General features: G+C 39.4%; 1 protein-coding gene across 1 annotated transcript in view; it reads left to right on the plus strand.

The window, feature by feature from the left end:
• STK24 (serine/threonine kinase 24) overlaps positions 1–19,770 on the plus strand; it is a 75,300-nt gene that overhangs the window by 20,522 nt on the left and 35,008 nt on the right. Inside the window, exon 3 of the mRNA XM_068166497.1 lies at positions 16,792–16,848. Coding sequence (XP_068022598.1) covers positions 16,792–16,848 — 57 coding nt within the window. The remainder of the gene's footprint in view (positions 1–16,791; positions 16,849–19,770) is intronic.

Here is a 19,770-nt window from a genome sequence, read left to right on the forward strand (position 1 = left end):
GACTGCTTTGTGTCTGGCCACTTCCTCACCCTAGCGTCAGAGGCTATTTAAACTTCCAGTGCAGTGGTTCAGTGTACTGTGCAGGCAGGAGACTAATTGACTTTTACTACTCTTCTCCTCTCTCTCTCTCCATGGGGGCATTTTACCTTGATGGTTCAGAGTGGCGAACATTTTTCACGGGAGTGCATTGCCAAATCCTTGTTTATGACACTTCTTTGATCAGCCAACAGTAGTAATAAAAAAAGCATGTATGTGTGTCTGTTTGTACCCAGGTTTAGGTGGAGTAGTTCTGTGGGCTGGTTCTACATTTTGTTGCCCAAATAGGCTTGCTGGCAAAACCCTTTGCACAAGGACATAAAGGGTGGCTATTGTGAGGAGGAAGGCTTCCTTGCTTACAGAGAGTCACATGGTAAAGAAAAGGGTAATGGGTCCAAGTTGCTGCTGTGTAGATTTGGGCTGGATACCGGAAATTTTTTTTTCACCATTTGAACTATTAAACATTGGAATAAACTCCCAGGGGAAGTGGTGGATTCCTCTACATTAGACAGTTTCAAGGCCCAGCTTGACAGGGTGCTGGGCTGTCTCATTGAAATTACATTCTTACCCTAAAAAGTTGGTCTAGATGGCCCTTGAGGTACCTTCCAACCTGGTATTCTGTGAATCTATACATGTGACTAGTGGCCCTACCAGGTGGTTGTCAGACTAATGATGTTCTCATGAACCTCTAAAATATTTGCCATTTCAGCTGAAAACTTCTTTACAGACCACTGTTGTAAACTTGTGATCTTACATAGTTACTGTGTTTGAATAATATATCTTGCATGTGAGCATTAAGTAGTTTGTATTGTTCACTAAACTTTCTTTTACTTCAAATTTTGACATTTACACACTTGTTTGGATTAAATGGATTCTTCTAGGTCTTTGTATGGTCTGTATGGAGATGCATAAATGCAGAAATACTACATTCTTTACCACTACATTGGAATAGAATAGAATTAACCAGGTTGGAAAAGACCTTTAAGATCATCAAGTCCAACCTATAATCCAACACCATCTAATCAACTAAACCATGGCACCAAGTGCCTCATCCACCTAAAAACCTCCAGCGATGGTGACTCCACCACCTCCCTGGGCAGCCCATTCCAATGGCTAATCACTCTTTCTGTGAAGAACTTCTTCCTAACATCCAGTCTAAACCTCCCTTGGTGCAGCTTGAGACTGTGCCCTCTTGTTCTGCTTCTGGTTGCCTGGGAGAAGAGACCAATCCCCACCTGGCTACAACTTCCCTTCAGGTAGTTGTAGACAGCAAGAAGGTCTGCCCTGAGCCTCCTCTTCTCCAGGCTAAGCAACCCCAGCTCCCTCAGCCTCTCCTCACAGGGCTTGTGCTCCAAACCCCTCACCAGCTTTGTTGCCTTTCTCTGGACATGTTCCAGCAAGTCAACATCTTTCCTAAACTGAGGGGCCCAGAACTGGACACAGGACTCAAGGTGTGGCCTAACTAGTGCTGAGTACAGGGGCAGAATGAATTCCCTGCTCCTGCTGGCCACACTGTTCCTGATGCAGACCAGGATGCCATTGGCCTTCTTGGCCTCCTGGGCACACTGCTTGCTCGTGTTCAGCCTACTGTCAGCCACTACTGCCAGGTCTCTTTCTGCCTGGCTGCTCTCCAGCCACTCTGACCCCACTCTGTAGCACTGCATGGGGTTGTTGTGGCCAATGTGTAGAACCCAGCACTTAGATGTGTTATATCTAATGCCGATGAACTCTGCCCATCTGTCCAGCCTGTCAAGGTCTCTCTGCAGAGCTCTCCTACCCTCTAACATATCAACACCTGCCCCCAGCTTGGTGTCATCTGCAAATTTACTGATGATGGACTCAATCCCCTTGTCCAGGTCCTTGATAAAGATATTAAAGAGCATGGGGCCCAGGAGTGATGCCTGGGGGACACCACTAGTGACTGGCTGCCAGCTGGATGTGGCACCATTCACCACCACTCTCTTGGCTCAGCCCTCTAGCCAGTTCCTAACCCAGCACAGAGTGCTGCTGTCCAAGCCATGGGCTGACTGCTTGATCAGGAGTTTGCTGTGGGGGACAGTGTCAAAGGCCTTGCTGAAGTCCAGGTAGACTACATCCACAGCCTTCCCCACATCCACCAGGCAGTCACCTGATCGTAGAAGGAGATCAGGTTGGTCAGGCAGGACCTGCCCTTCCTGAATCCATGTTGGCTGGGCCTGAGCCCTTGGCCATCCAGTAAGTGCTGTGTGATTGTGCTCCAGATGACCTGTTCCATAATCTTGCCTGGCACTGAGGTCAGGCTGACAGGTCTGGAATTCCCTGGTTCCTCCTTCTGGCCCTTCTTGTGGATGGGCATCACATTGACCCGCTTCCAGTCATCTGGGACTTCTCCAGTGAGCCAGGACTGTTGAAAAATGATGGAGAGTGGCTTGGCCAGCTCATCTGCCAGCTCTCTCAGCATCCTAGGATGGATCCTATCCAGTCCCATGGTCTTGTGGGGATCCAAGCGGCTGAGGAGGTCTCTAACTACTTCCTCTTGGATTACAGGGGAACTATACTGCTCCCTGCCTCCATCTGCCAGTTCAGGAGGCCAGTTGTCCAGAAGACAACCTATCCTGCTATTAAAAATTGAGGCAAAGAAGGTGTTAAGTACCTCTGCCTTTCCCTCATCTTTTGTTACTATGTTCCCCTCCGTGTCCGCCAAGGAGTGGAGGTTGTCCTTGCCTCTCCTCTTGCTATTAATATATTTATAGAAGGATTTTTTTGTTGTCCTTCACAGCAGAGGCCAGTTTAAGCTCTTAATGGTCTTTTGCCTTCTAATTTTCTTCCTACATGACCTAGCAACATCCTTAAACATTCCATGGGTTGCCTTACCTTTCTTCCAAAGATGATACACCCTCTTTTTTTTCCCTTCTTAATTCACTCAAATGTTCATTGCCCATCCAGGCTGGCCGTCTACCCTGGTGGCTCATTATAGTGTACTACAGAGCATGTTCTTAAGTATAGTAACATGATTAACTGCAGAACTTTCAGAAACTGGTACTTGAAAAAAAGTTGGTGAAAGTAAAAAATATTGAACTTTATTGTAAAGTACTTCATTGTAAAGTAAAAATACTGAACAGTGAATATGTTTATGAAGTGTATTAGTTCTAAGATTGTGGTTCCTGTATTTAGGGCCCACTGTTTTCAACCACATTCCTAAGGTTCTTTCTATTTTTTTTTTTCATTTTGCTACTAAATTTGTAAGCTATTGCACAACAGTTGGGATAAAAGAGGTCACTTGAGGTACTGAGGCTTTTCTCCCTTCTACTTTGTTCAGCAATTCCTTGAAAGAGAAATTTGTAAGAAGGAAACAAAAACAAGGAGGAAGAAGGCATCATGGAAATGATAGTGTGAGGAGTGTGTGAAGTTAGTTTTAGTGGTAATTAGAGGTCAGGGTAAGAGTTGTGGAGAGAAAAAGTAGAAAATAATAAGACATTTTAAAGAAATAATATTTTCACAGAGTAGAGCAATGAGCTTGGCAGAAACCTTGAATTGAAGAATTTGACCGATTCTAGGGCTGATAAATACAACTTCCCTAGTAGTAAGAGTTTTGAAGGACTTGCCTATGAATATTCTGTAAAGGAAGCAATGGAATGTAATAGCTATGTGAATGCAGAAGATGAACAGAGCTGTAAAGATTTATAGTCTGCAGAGCAGGGATGGAGAAGATCTTGGAAGTCATCTATCCAAATAGTGAAAAAAAGATTAAACTGATGGGTGGATTGATATTTGTGTGAAGGAGAAGTAAATTTGAGTTATACTTTTCATTCAATTTAATTTGGTTTAATGAGTAAACAGTAGTAGATGTCAGCATTAAAGTAGTTACATTTTTGATAATGGAGGTGAAGGCCTCATGTTTTCTCTTGGAAGATTGGTTCTGGTCTAGAGAGGGGAATAATTCATGAAACCTGTGAGCGTTGTTGATGCAAACTAATCCAATGAAAAGATACTCAGGTGCTAGTAAGCTGACATTTTGTTGGAGAAAAAGCTCCTTGTTTCAGGTTTCATCAGATACAAGGTTCATTTGTTCATTCTGCTTTTGTTGTAATGCAGTTTATCTGGATGAATAAATTCTGTAAACTAATGCTGGTTTATTTTTGCTTCCAGTTTCTCATTTTGGGACTTTATACAGTTTGTTACTAGCCATTTTACATATCTCTCTGTAATGTTCAGTTCCATGTGGAGCTTCCAGTATGGGTTATATTTTTGTCTCTTGCCTTCTCTGTGACTCTCTGTATGAGGTGAAGAGGTGAAAGGTTGGAGTTGTCATAGAGCCATCTAAGTCTCTCACTAGTCTTCACGTGCCTCTTTAAATGGACTTTCTGGGAAATGATCTGTCACAGATTGCATTTAGATTTTTTTCCCCATAAGGTAATAACTGGATAGGTGTGGTTATGAAGTAGTTATGTGCCCCGTAGACAGGGAAGTGGGGAATAACTATTGGCAGCCCCACAAGGTAATAAAAATCTTAAGAATGATGGTTGTAAAGTACAGGATTTTTCACTCTCACACTGCTGTTATTTGAAGCAAGAAAAGGAAAAATGCCTATAGGCATGTGGGAAGAAAAAGGAGTATGGACTCAGCACACTCAGTGTGTTCTGTACTCCTTTAGGAAGTGAAACGTGTACAGTTCTTGTATAAGTTGCTTCTTCTTACTAGCTAGGAGCTGGTTTTGCAGCCAGAGCAAATGTATGCCTATTTGCCTCTACTGTAATATACTTCAATAGAAGACTTACAAACCAAAATTGCGTAGTAGCTTGAAGCTCTGGGAAATCATGTGCTTAATATGACATGCCTATGCTTGTGACAGATGGGCTATGAAGATTCATCTCTGTGGTGGACGGGCATGTGCTCAGGAAATGTGCCAAAGAAGCTGTGAATGTGGACATTGTTAGAGATGACTCACACTAAGGAAAACATGGAACTTGTGGCTTTAGCATGTTGGCATGCAAAACACAAAAGTCTGCTAAATGTTCTGCAGAAGGAATCTTTTAGCAGTGCTGTGACAGAACTTTCATTGTTTTTTTCCTATTGAGTGGCTCTGCAAGCACTTGTACAACTAGCTTATGGCAAAAAGAATGCATTTAAGCATTAATTGTATACTGCTGTGCTAATTTCAAGAGGTAATTGTTGAAGAGTGACTGTTGCGTTGGATTGTAGAGTACATTGACTAGTATACATGTCTAGAAATGAAAATATGATGTTTTTTTCTTGAGGTTTGAAGAAGGGAGGAGTTTCAGTGTGTTGGAAAATTATTCCAAAGGGAAACAGACTTTTTTTTTTTTTTTGTAGCCTATACACATGCGTCAAATACTGTATGCTGATGTGGTTCTGCATAGTCTGAAAAATCATGTTGCCTGTGTCTTTGGTGGAGCTCATAGTGTCCAAACTGGAATGAACAGCTCTTCTCTTAGTCTCTGTTTTGCGTTGGCTACGCAGCAGATGCATTTTGCATTTATTTTTTCATTTGTGGTTGAACATGTTAGATGGCTGACAAACCTTGATTAAAGGACATAAATGCGCCACATGCAAAACCACAATGATTTCTTTGATTGCAGGGACCTTTTGGCCAGCTTGCAGTAAGGACTTGTGTTTAGAAGAGAACCTTTGGGCTCGTCTGTATCTCCCTCCCCTCAAAGGGATGGCAGCCCGAGGACAGCTAGCATTCTTCCTGACGCCAAGAGACTTCAAAGGAGGTAAGCGCCTCAGAAATGCTCCCCAGACAAAATACTTCTCATCAGTCCTGCACCCCAGTGTGGTAATATTCTTTAGTACAGCATTACCATCTCCTAAAGGTTTCTGTTCATGGCTCCTTTCTGAAAAATTTTCAAAAACTCTGAGACCTTATCAGCTGGTTGCAGCCCCATTAACATTCATGGAGAAGTCTACTGCTGCCAGTAATCCTGAACGTGGCTCCCGGTGTAAGGGAAAAAGACATTTTATCCTTCCTGGTTTTGTACTCTGACTTACGCTCCTGCATTTCCCTTATTTTGTTTTTCATGTTTTGGATGAGGTTCAAACTTGAGCTTTCCACAATTCATGATGCTTAAGGTTAAAGTTAGAGGGAGGAAAAAAATACTCAAACACCAAACCTTCTTTTCTCCAAACAATTTTGAAAGGCTTTTTGGTTTTTGTTTTGTTTTGTTTTTTCCCCTCAGTGCATCTCTGAATGATTCCTTAATATCCATATTATTGCCACATAATTCCTTGTGTGTATGAATTTCTAGTGAACATTATTCCAGAACCAAGTTATTGCATTTCATTCTCCTGGAGGGAAATGCATCCTTAGGATTATGTTTTTTTCTTGTTAGAGATGCTACCTAGATACAGCAGTTTAGGTCTTCCAAATGCCTGTGGATTATTTAGTAGAAAGAGTAACTTAAACAGAAGTTTACCTTGAAGTTAGAAGTTGAAACACACAAATTACATGTTAGCTTTTTTTTTTGTTTTTCTGAGATAAAAGAATTTTCAGGAGTAATTTGTATCCCTTCCCTGTGTACCTTCAGGTTGCTGGTATGAATATTCAGCTGTAGGTCTTGCTTTTCTTAATCCAATAAATGTTGTGTGAAACCCATTAAGAATATGACTGGAATCATAAGGAAGACCTTTATTGTTATGAGTTTTTTTTGTTTGTTGTTGTTGTGTTTTGTTTCTGTTTTGGTTGGTTAGATTTTGTTAGGTTTTGTCTTTTTGGATGGGAATATTTGAGTGTGTAGTAAATCATTATTAAATGAGCTTTATGATTGCTGAGCAGGTAATTTTATTGTTTTTTCCTAAGGATGTGGGTTTAGAGAGCAGAGCTGGCACTCAGACCATTAAAGATATATGTTAGTAAGTCCCATGAAGTTTGCCTTGTTTTTCCCCACTTATGATAAAATTACATTGTTTAGCTCTTAGTTTGACTTCTTTAAAGCTAACTAAGAGCTTTCTGGCTATGTAGATTAATTCTACTAACCGCCACCTAGATACCATCTTAGCGGGCTTTACTATATAAATAAAAAGATTGTAACTTAAATACATTTAGACAGTAAAGAAGAGGTTCATCCTATACAATAATACCCCATCTAATTTTACACTTGCATAGCTTTGGAAGAGATTTGCCTATGGATATTATGAACAACTTGCAGAATGTCCTGACTTTAAATGTGTACAGGTCCTGGCTATGCTGATAGATTAATCAGCTTGAGATTTGCTTGATTGTTTGTATGTGTGGTGGTGTTTTTACTTTTGTTTAATGGATTTGGAGTATTGTTATTTGGTTTTGTGCGGTGCTTGCGTGGTGGGTTTTTTTTGTGTGTGTGTGTGGTTATTCTTTCTTTGTTTTTTCCAAAATGCTGAGTTTTCTTTTAGATTAAACAAATGCCTTAGTTTCATTGGAAAATTTTCTTCTGTAACCTTCTACACTTTGTATTTTGTTCAACTGTAGGAGTTTGGATTTTTTTTCTTAATGGATATTTTTCCCATGATGTGTTATTTCTATAGCCCTTTTCTTGGTGTTCTAAGAGTCAAAACAAGTACTCAAATTCAAAGGAAAATTTCAGAAAATGGCAAATATTTTTCTGGGAATTATTCTAACACTTCTCTTTTTTTAATCTCTGCAAGGTATTGCTGAGTGCACTAAAATGAGCAGTAGCACACTGTAGCATGTGTAGATCTTACCAGGTTCGTTCTGTTCTTGTAAAACAAGGCAAGCACAAATATAGTTTTAATTGTATAAACTGGTTGCCCTCCTCTGTAAGCAGATGTGAAGGAAACAAAAATACCTTTTGTTTCCTTAATTTGAGTGGCTTTTCAGCATGAGTGAAACCGAAAGTGGTTTTGTTGGGTATGTTTTAAAAACAAATTTGGTCTTTTGCCTACTCCTCTAGGAATTCAGCAAGAAGGAATAGAAACAGGGCTAAGAATTCCAAGTCTGCTCTCTATTCAATGAAATATCTGTTAATGCATGTACATTCTAATAAAATGAGAGATCTAATTATATGTGGGAAGCATTATATTATTTGGAGGCTCTTTGATTCATTAAATACTTAAAGAATTCCTTTCAAAAGTAAAGCTACTTACTGTTTCATCAGTTTTTCCTCAAGGGAACTGATATTCACAGCAGTGTTCTTTCTCTTTGAAGCCTTTCAAATTGATAGGAAATTTCAATTATTCATTTAAGAAGCAAAATCAATTTTAACTGCTGTCTTTAGTAGTATACCAGATGATCTACTTCGTGTGGCTAGAATTTTGCTCATACTTTCCTGATGAATAGATCATTTTAGTCTGTATTTTACAGCATCTGCTTTTGCTTCTCTTACACTCCAGAAGCCCCCATAACAATGGCTAATCCCCTGCAATTAGTGTTTCAGTTATTTTTCACTTTTCCAAGAACCCTGGACATTACTTGCAGACTCTGCTCTAGAACTTGAAGTGTTAGCTGTGACAGGATGGGAAAGGAGGAAAGGGAGGGAGAGGACAATTTTTACTGGCTAAGCCAACCAGGGTGTCTTTAGCCTTGTTCTCTCATAAAATGTTCTTCCTTGTTCTTCAAAGTGACAGTTTTCCATCCACAGCACCTGAATTTCGGGTGTTCTGAAACAAGCATCTTTACAAAATACTACAGTTGGGTTTTATTTAATGAAATCTGTAATGAAACAAATACCTTCCCGCTCTAGTAGTAGATGGAAATACAGATGGAAGAACATTAGCTGATAGATAGATTGCCAGAAAACGTTCAAGTGGAGGATTAACTGCATGATGGAGTTCAATATGCTTTCTAGGAAGTGTTGGAATGATGATGGCATTCTTTTTCCTTGTAATGAGGCTGGGTAATGCTTTTTTGGTCATCAGACTTGGAATAAAAGTCGTACTTACTGAGATTGCCTTGAAGAAGAAACTACGCTGTCTTAGGAAGGTGAATTGGCAGTGAAAGATAGATGTTTTCTTCTGAACTGTTTTCTGTGAAGACAACTCCAAAAATGTATAAAAACATTACAGGCTTTCTGTAATAGCTGTTAAACAGTCATAGGACCCTAGATACAGAGTGGTAGAATCAGTTTGCCCATTTACAATGGGAAAAGCTTGATGTTTTTACTACTTGCACTAAGAGAATTTGGTATGTGTGGTGTTCAAACCTCAGAGAAACTACTATGTGAATAACTTCCATGATCAGTAACTCTGTTCTTTGTTGCATCCCTTTCATCTGTCAAAAGAGTTATTATATGACATTACATGACATCTGCATAGGCTGTTTGAAGTTCAAAGGTGGATTGCTTACCTCCCATGTCCAAGGATTCCATACTGAAAAGAATGAAATGAAAGCACATAGTGAAATACTGTTCATTTTACAATGTCGGCTTATGGCAGCACTGGATCTAGTTCTGATTAGATTCAAATTGAACCACTAATGTATAGAGGTATATTTATAACTAGTTAAGAAATGACAAGAGTTGAGGCCATGAGGTGGAGCTGCCTGCATTCCTTGTCAAAACCATGCATTTGCTGAATAACAGTAATAGACACCTTGTACTATTCAAGAGCTCACTTTAGCAAATGGCATCTGTTCTCATAGTGATGTGTGTCTTGGTTTTGAAAGGAGATGGTGAATGAATAAAATGGTACCTGAAGCCATGCTCAATGATTGTGAGGAAAGGAAAACATTCTGAAAAGAATTCAGATATAGGAGTGATCATATTCCTTAAGATGTATTTCTCTTTGGTTAATAATTTCTTCCTTTCTTATGAAGAGTGCCAGAGTGATAGATATTTTCAGATCCATTCTAAACAGGTGGCTTTATGCTTCTATATTCGGTGTGTTGCACAGCTGCTTTTTGTGCCAGATCTTAAAAGCACAAGTGTAAAGAGATCCTAGGGAGAAAAAATCCTTCTTAACTTCCAGAACAGGGAATCAGTGGGCAAGGTTGCCTAAAGTAGATACAGAGGACAAGTCCCATGACCTCTGCATCGTGTTTTTCAAGTCAGGCATCTGAGAACTAGCATGCAAGTATTTGAGAAAGCTTCTTGTTGCCACAGCTGTCAAACTTCCCTGGGTGTTTTTATATGTGAAGTTAACAGACGACAAATCCTCACAAGGAGTGGTAACAACCTGTAGCAGGAACTTGGTGAGAGGTTATCCTGTTGCCTGTATTGTGTATCTAATGGTTCTTTTAATTTTGGTTTCTTATTCTGGTGAATCACTGTGAATAGTAGCACTAAATATATGCCAGTATTGAAATATAAGCCTCTTCCTTCCCCCAGCCCCGTCCCATATTACTTTGGTATATATCCAGTGAAATTGAAATTTTTATTAAACAAAATATCACATGTCACATTGTGCAGTACAAGATCAGTTTTGGAACAAACCTGTTCTTTTCAGATAAGTTGAGGTTTTGTTTCTCTCTTTCAGTAATGTAGGTTTCTCTATTAATATGACAGTGGTAAAACTTTTAGTACATACATCAACTTAAGCCAGTTCTTCATTTGGCTAGCAAATCTGTTGTGTAATTTCAGTCACATATGTAATTTCTAGCTTGTGATCATTGATATAATGTGCTTGTAAGTATAGATACTGAGTGGAATTTTGGGATGGCTTGTCTCCAGAACTAAAGAAGCCTTTTATACATATTTATAAATACCCTCTATTCTGTTTTGAATTGTTTACCATATATTTAGGGTGGGAAATACCTGTTCTCATAATACATTTAAGGTGGGAAATTCTCTTTCTCACAGTAGGTGGAGGGCTTCTATTTCACTTGGAAACAAATGTGCTCACTGTTGTATTACTGCTTTCAATTTTGCATTAATTGACTTCCTTGATTTAAGACTTTGAGTTCAATACTAAATTACTGTATAGGTCACTTGATGCTCTTACTTCCAAGTCCTTATAGTCAATCTCTTTCATGATACTCTGTTGTGTGTTCCTCTACAACCTCTCCTTCCCTCAAGAAAGGTGGTTTAGAAACATTTTCATCAATATACGCTGTGGCTTGGTTGCTTTAGGTCAGTCTCTCCTATATAATATCACAGTGCTAAGAAATGTATGAGTGTGTCCTTCATTAAAAAAACCAAAACAACCAACAAAAAAACCCTCCCAAACAAAAAAACTTAAAAGATTGGCCTCTCCTATTTATACGGATATTTTATCAACTTTGTAATGCCTTAGAACAAATATTTTAATCTTGATTATTTATTTCTCTATATGTCTTCTATAGTTCTCTGATTTCAGTTAAATTGTGATTCTAAGACTCTAGAGGAGTTTCTTAGTGGATGGCTTTTTTCTGGGGGGGAGGGGTGGGGTGTTGGTGTGTAGGCCTTGATTTTTATGTCTTTGCCTACTGTAACTGCACTTGTTTTACAAATACTTTCCTGGATTTAATGTCTTTATTAGATGTAAAGATGCTATTATAAGGTTTTTGTGTGGTTTCAGAGTTTAAGTCAGAAGTCAGACCTTGAGTTTGGAAAGGATTTGCAGAAACCTTGCCTTTCTGTATCAGAGCTTCTTTTAGATTCCAAATTTGTTCCTTTCCTCAATTTCATAGCATCAGAGGAAAACCTCTTATTCCTACTATGAAACAGGAAATGTTCCATTTGCCCTCCTTAATGTGCTCATCTATGTTGAAATCTATGTGATGAGAAATAGCAATCCTGACTTTGGATTGATGGCTCATTATGGCACTGCTGTATTTAGAAGAAAATTCAATGCTGTGTTGTGACTGATGCTTAAAAGAAGAAGAACTGGTTTCATTTCAGGTCTTAAAATGGAGCACTGAATGTTGCTAGTCTAAGTATACAGGCATAATATCTTATTGAAAATATAAGTGATTATATGTAATATGCAGTTACTAAACAAGGCTGTGGAAGAAAATTTAGTGCTTTTGGTGTTCTGTTTGAGAGCGAAAGTGGGGAATGTATTCAGAAGAATGTGGTAAGTACAAGTGAAAAAATAATTTAGGCAGCTTTAAAAAGGAAAGCGACAGTAGGTGTTGGGGAATGTGAAACATGCCAGAGATACTTTGGAAAGGAAGGAAAGGAGTCATGTTGCTCTGGTGATTCCACAGTCAGTTGATAGATGTGCTCTACTCGCTTTGTGCTGTTGTTTGTTACAAGGTGTAAAATAAGTCCATATAGGTTACTGGCTCTAAGGTGGAATATGGATTAAACAATTAATTAAAGCTGCCTCATCAAAAGCGCTTATTTGCATTTTCACATCCATGGAGTTGAGTGTTATTTTTGTGGCAAGAAGGGGGAACCCTAGGGAATTTAAAATCGCTTTGAATCTCGAGCTACAGCTGCAAAGATACCATGATGATAAGAGTGTTGTTGCTTAGCATGACACTGGGATACAGATAAAGCTATATATGTGTGTTCTCTAACTGCATGTCCATGCTTTACTTGTTTTAAAATGTAGTGTTACTGAGTTTATTTGATCCATGGCTTTTAGACTGTAAATCCAGACATGTGGCTTCAACAGCTAATGATGAAAGAAAGTTGCAGATAAAAGATTTAAGCAAACCAGGAAAAGACTTGAAAAAGAGAAATGATCATTTAAAAAGACCATGAATTGTCTTAATCTGTAGTTGTGTAATTGTGTTACATGACTGTGTAACTATGTTATTAAAATTATATTCTTAACTGACTTTTTTTTTTTTTTAAGCTATTTTATGCTACCTCTGAGTTCTAATTTTCAGCTGGAAAATTTAGCATCTATCTTTATGGATAATTTATCTTTTGAGAAATTTTATTTCAAATTGTTAATTTATAATTCCTGGCCTGCATTAGGAATAGTGTGGCCAGCAGGAGCAGGGAAGTCATAGTGCCCCTGTACTCTGCTTTGGTTAGGCCGCACCTTGAGTACTGTGTCCAGTTCTGGGCCCCTCAGTTTAAGAAGGACATCGAAACACTTGAATGTGTCCAGAGAAGGGCAACGAGGCTGGGGAGAGGCCTTGAACACAAGCCCTATGAGGAGAGGCTGAGGGAGCTGGGATTGTTTAGCCTGGAGAAGAGGAGGCTCAGGGGTGACCTCATTGCCTTCTACAACTACCTGAAAGGTGGTTGTAGCCAGGAAGGGGTTGGCCTCTTCTCACAGGCAACCAGCGCCAGAACAAGAGGACACAGTCTCAAGTTGTGCCAGGGGAAGTGTAGGCTTGAGGTGAGGAGAAAGTTCTTCACCAAGAGAGTCATTGGCCATTGGAATGGGCTGCCCAGGGAGGTGGTGGAGTCACTGTCCCTGGAGGTGTTCAAGAGGAGACTGGACGTGGCACTTGGTGCCATGGTCTAGTCATGAGGTCTGTGGTGACAGGTTGGACTTGATGATCCTTGAGGTCTCTTCCAACCTTAGCGATACTGTGATACTGTGATAAGGTAATGAAGATGATAGAAAAGGGAAGATTAGTTTCTTATTGACTTCCTGGTGAGGTGTTTGGGTATTTTGGTTTGGTTTGGTTGGTTTGGGTTTGGGTTTTTTTTTGAGAGGATTGGGGCATTTGTTTGTCCTGCCTTGTTCTTTTCCACCTAGACATTTCCACTAAAATAAAAAGCAGTGATCCAATTGACATACTTGTGTTTAAGTTAGTGTCAAAGTTAAATGTAAATTTTGTAGGCACAGAAAATTTGAGTATTGAGGGAATTTTATGTAGCTTTGAAAGACATCAGGTTGAAGCAAAATTTGTATATAAATTTTTTAATTGAGTTTAGGAAGATTTCTGAAGATGAAACTACTTACTATAAGACATTTCTAAGAAACATTCTGGAATTGTTAGGATGTAGAGCCTCAAAGGGACAGGAAATATCTGAGAAGCACTTAGCTGCAAAACAGGTATTGTAGTGCTACAAGTGACTTTTCCAAGACGAGCTGTAGTTTGTAGAATATCTGTGGTGTTTGCAGAAAGTAAGCATCACAACGCTTATAGAGGCACTAAGATAGTTTATATTTTTTAATTGCTTTTTGTAATATTTTCAACAAGACTATGTTTGTCAAATAATATTAGTTGATGCCTGAAGAAAGGTATCTAAATGTAGCTGTTTCTCTGTGTTAAAGGTAGTGAATGATGAAGGAACTCCGATCTAAGGTCTTACCTAAAAATAGTACAGTTTGTGTAACTGGGGGTAGATGGTGAGGGCTGTGTGTATTTTCCTACAGGAGGTGCATCCTGAGACCAAAAATGGGACAGATGCAGATGGAAGTACACCTATAGTAATGGCTAAAAGGCTTAAGTGAGTGCTAACATTTTTTAATCCCTCTGGGGATTTAGAAAAAGCCATGTTCTACAGTAGATTCATTACTTTTATTAAAGTTCTGATCTTTGTAGATAAGTATTGGTCTTACCTCCTCTGGCTGCGAGTTGTTATTGTTACACAAAGTTTTATTTTGCAGGATAAAGTAAATGAGTATTGTCACTGTTCACGTGCTCCTTTGTCTGAGAGACTCCTATGTTTTTATGTTAGAACTGTCTTCTGAGTGTTTTGTACAGAGAGTTAAAGCCAACAAATGATAATATGACTTGATAATCATGAAAACTAAAAAAATCCACTATATGTTCCATGCAATTATTTCAATTGAATATCTATCAGTAGATTTACAACTTTGCTTTAAAGCATGTTTCAAGGCTGGTTCTATAAGGAAAAGGTAAACTGCTTGTCTTACCATGCTTGAGAATAAGATGCTAGCAATGTAAAGAAAGCATAGAAACTTAGAATGGTTTGGGTTGGAAGGGACATTAAAGATCATCCAGTTCCAACCCCGTACCTTGGGCTACTAGACCAGGTTGCTCAAGGCCCTGTCAAGCCTGGCTTTGATCACTAACAGAGTTGGAGCCTGCACAACTTTTCCAGTCAACCTGTTCCAGTGCCTTGCCATGGTCATGGTGAAGACTTTCCTCCTAATGTCTAATCTAAATCTAGCTTCTTCTAGTTTGAAGCCGTTACCCCTCCTCCTGTAACTACATACCCTTGTTAAAAGTGCCTCTCCAGCTATCCTGAAGGCCCCCTTCAAATACTGGAAGGCTGCTGTAAGGTTTCCATGGTGCCTTTCTTCTCTAGGCTGAACAACCCCAACTCTTAACCTGTCTTCATGGGAGAGGTACTCCAGCCCTCTGGATGATTGCAGGACTTGAACATCTGTGAAGAAAGACTGAGAACTGGGGCTGTTTTTAGTCTTGAGAAGAGAAGGCTGAGAGGAGATCTTACCAACATCTATGAATATCTAAGGAGTGGGTGTCAAGTTGAAAGTGCCCAGTGATAGGACAAGGAACAATAGAAACAAGCTGTAACATAGGAGGTTCCACCTCAACATGAGGAAAATACTCTTTGCTTTGAGGGTGATGGAGCACTGGAACAGGCTGCCTAGAGAGGTTGTAGAGTCTTCTTCTCTGGAGACATTCAAAACCTGCCTGAATGTATTCCTGTGCAGCCTGCCTTAGGTGATCCTGCTTTGGCAGGAGGGTTGGACTAGATGGTCTCCAGAGATCCCTTCCAACCTCTAACATTCTGTGGTTCTGTGATTCTCTGATCATCTTTGTGGCTCTCCTCTGGCCCCACTCTTAATGGCTCCATGTCCTTCTTGTGTTGAGGGCTCCAGAGCTGGACACAGTACTCCACATGATTTGGTCCATTTCTTAACACAGTATGTGTTATGACATTCTGGCCTGTATCAGGAGCCAGCAGGAGTAGGGGAGTGATGGTGCCCCTGTACTCAGCACTGATGACACTGTATCTCCAATACTGTGTTCAGTTTTGAGGCCCTCACTACAAGAAGGACGTTGAGTTACTGGAGTGTGTCCAGAGAAGGGCAACAAAACTGGTAAGGGGTCTAGAGAACAAATCTTATGAGCAGCAGCTGAGTGAAGTGGGGTTGTTTAGTCTGGAGAAGAGGAGCCTGAGAAGAGACTTCATTGCTCTCTACAACCACTTGGAAGGAGGTTTTAGTGAGATGGATTTTAGTCTCTAGTATCAGTAGTCTCTTGAGATAGGATGAGAGGAAATGGCCTGAAATTGTGTCAGGGGAGTCTTTGGAATAGGCTGCCTAGGGAGGTGGTAGCACCACTGTCCCTGGAGGCATTCAGGAAATGCGTGGAAATGGCACCTCAGAACATGGCTTAATGGCCATGGTGGTCTTAGATTGATGTCTGGACTCGATGGTCTTAGAGGTCTTTTCCAACCAAAACGATTCTACGATTCTGTGTTGTATATCTTGTGCTAAACAGTCCTGTATGCATCAAGATTTACATGCAATTTGATAAAGCTGGCAAATTGCTCTAGTCATCTTAAATAATTGCTTTTACTAGTTTGCTTCATCTCTCTTGAACTTGGTCTTCCAAAATTCTGTACCATATATCTGATAGGTAAGCATTAGTGGAGAAAACTTACCAGTACTTTTCCTCAACTCAGAAGTAGATGACTGTTCAAAGAAATTAAACATAGCAGAGATGTGAAGAATAAGTTTTAAATGTAATTTGACCCAGACAGGATTCAGTCTGAAGAAAATATTTGGAGTATCTATATAAATAATAAACAAAAGAAGGACATATTTTTCTATAATGTCTATAATATGTCTATAAAATGTCTATAGTAGGAGTTTTAAAATATAAGTTTCTCAGATGCTCACTAATCCAAAGATACTTTGGAGGAGCAGCTAAACTTTGGTTGTCTTTCAGAACTGTAAGTTCTTTCTTGAGCAGGAAAAATGGAACAGGTTTCATTACCTTAATAATTGATGCATTTTTTAAACAGTATTTTTTTGGTTGCTTTTGTTTTGCAGGATACAAAATTATGGATAATAATGGAATATCTAGGTGGAGGCTCTGCCCTTGATCTAGTAAGTAAATTATGTATGATTTTTGTCATTTTACCTCAGTTAATTATTGTCTTATGTTATAATTTTGGAAATTATAGTATGTTGTTTGGCTATGACAAAGTTTGTTTCTAATAAAGGAGAAAAGTGTTTGTCAATGCCAGGAAAATGTTGTTTTCTAAGAGGCAAGACTGATTATGTGTATAGATCGGTCTTGGTTTAATGAACGAGACAGAGCTCTTTAACCCTTCTCAAAAGAGTTAAAGAAAACACTCCACACAGGCTTGGGTAGAATCGGAATGTTTAAATGGAGATGCTATTCATAACCACATACTACAGTGCAAAGCATAAAAAATACACTAAATCCAGGCCTCAAATGCCCAGCCCCCTATGCCTCTCTGTCCCCCCGTACCAAACCCAAGCGACGCAGCTAAAATTCAGCTTGCCAGCTCCAGGCCCCAGCCAGGCCACTCCAAGCCCCAAGCCCCACTCCCCCGCATCACAAAGTTAAGGGAGCCTTCTGGGAGGAGGGAGAGAGTGAGGGAGAGGAAAGGGAGTGGATAGCTTGTGCTCTTCCCATATAAAAGGGGAGATGTGGGCATTCTGGGAATGGAATAACTTAATTTCCTGTGACCACCCACTGGGATGGATTGTTCAGCTCCTTGTACCCTCTGGTGCTCTGGAGGTATCATCTATGGTTAGGACATAGGCCTCAACCAATGACAAGATGGAAGGGCACTAAGCAACATAATATTGGAAGCAGAGTATAAACATTTTAGAATGCTACTCTTCACTCAGCCAGAGAGCTCTAGTGGCTGCAAACAATTGTGTGTTTTTATTTTAAAAATTCTCTTGATTTTACCACCACGACTTGTATACATGTTAATATATCTTCCCCACTACCAAACAAACAAAAGTTTCCCTGTTTGAAGTCTCATTGAAGTCTAAATAGACAGAAACGCAATTTGGACTGGTATTAGAAATTATATTTCAAATAAATAGGAAGAGTCTTGTACTCTCATGAAGGTAGAGAAGCCTCAGAGAGTGACCTGAATAGACTAGGAAGCTGGGCAATCACCAACTGTATGAAGTTCAACATGAACAAGGGCCACATTCTGCACCTAGGTTGGAGTATCCAGGTTTGAATCAAAATTCAGAAGGTTCAGTGCAGATTGTTTGCTGAGCTATTTTAAAAAAGGCAACAAACCCACACACTGTCTTATTTATTGTAAGGGTTTAAAAATACATACAAATGGGTATTTTAAGTATTTGAGAATTGTCATGCCAACTGAAATGGAATGTTTCTGTAGCACAGTTGGCTGTTCTCAGCTGGAGCAACTAATGCATGCTTGAGCAAAGAGTGAAAGGAAAAATGCCAGTCTGGAGGAATTCTGCTGGTGACATCCAGAGGACAGGAGAGGGTAGTACATATGGGTTTTCTGTAGTTGTGCTGCCATATTTTAATTGTAATTGCTTTTTGGAATCCATTTAGTTTCCACATCCTGTTAGAAGGAGTTCTGTGTTTCTGTAGGAATTGATATTTCCCATAAAGATCTGCTGAAAAAAAGTTTATTGTTGTGATATTTTCTTCCTGACAGAAGTGCAATTAGAAACTGAGTTTGCTTTCATAAATTAGTTATTACTGTATTCAGCTTCTAAAAGATATAAAAGAGCAGGAAGAAAACAGATGTTATCATATTTCCTTGTCTTTTTTTAATCACACACATTTCACTTGCGTGATGGCAGTGTGTTTATTCCCTAAGTTTGTTGCCTAGAAATAGTACAAAGCCTTTGGTCATATCATAAAATGTTAATGAAGAAATTGTGCCACAGGACTGAAATCATCATGTAAGTCTGTATTAAGCATCTTGGATGTGCTTCATTCACTTTCCAGTTACATTCCGCTGCGTGTTTTCCTAGTTCTAACGCCCACATTATGGTTCTCAGCTGGAATCTGCTGGACAGCTGGAATCTGCTGGGTAGCTGGCAGAGTTTCTCATGTACTCAAGGCAAGACTGAATGGGAACCTGGAATTCCATGTTTGAAGTGTATACATGCCATGTTAGTCTGGTGTTTTCTGTAATTGAATTTGCACTGGCTGTTTTGAAAATCAAGCCTCACAAGAGAAAGGCCAAGTAATTGCATTAAATGTGACATTGTTGGTCATCTTTGAGTACAACTTAGTTTTGTGACTGAGGTACAAGCACTAATATCCTCAGCCTTAGTCTCTTTTCACCACCTTCTTCCCCACTAAGAAGAGCTAACATCTGACAAAAAGAGGTTTTACCTCATTAGATGTGCTGTATCACGCTACCAGTTCTTGAACTGGTGCTTGCAGCCTAGCTGGAGCCAAGCCTTGAGAGAAAGTCTTAGTGGGTTTCAGAGAGCGTGGCAATATTGTGCATATTCTCAAAGCCAAAGAAAAGCAAAAAAGACTGCAAGTAAAGCTGCAAAGGTAAAACATGTACAATGTCTACATTATACAGAATTTTACCTCTGTTTCTTCATGTTAGTTGAGGGTTTCTGACTAATGTGATTAAGTTTTTACCTGAATTTTTTTTACTTGAACTGCTTTCTCTGTCACATAGCAGAGCTTCCAAGATACAACAATTTGATTTGTGTTTCAGTCACTGCTGTTGTCGAGTGAGTTAGAATACTCTTACTGGTTAAGAAGCCTCTCTGGGTAGTGTCCTTTCCCCTGTACCTTTGGACTTAGTGGTACACACACATTTGGAATTTATATCACTTGAAGGGAGCTCTGAGTTATTTTACCACTGCTATTTCTTCTTAAAAGAATTTAATGATTTGGAACTTTTAGTTCTAACAATTTTCAGATTTATACTTTCAGGTTCATGTGAGGAAAATTAACTTTTTATTAAAATGTGCAATGCTCTGTCAGCCTAGCAGTTTGAGTTGTAGTTAAAGAGCTTCACAAAGTTCCTTGTA

The sequence above is a fragment of the Melanerpes formicivorus genome, unplaced genomic scaffold (genome assembly GCF_026170545.1).
Source record: "Melanerpes formicivorus ecotype bairdi unplaced genomic scaffold, bMelFor1.0.p_v2 SCAF_1, whole genome shotgun sequence".
Classification (NCBI taxonomy): Eukaryota; Metazoa; Chordata; class Aves; order Piciformes; family Picidae; genus Melanerpes; species Melanerpes formicivorus.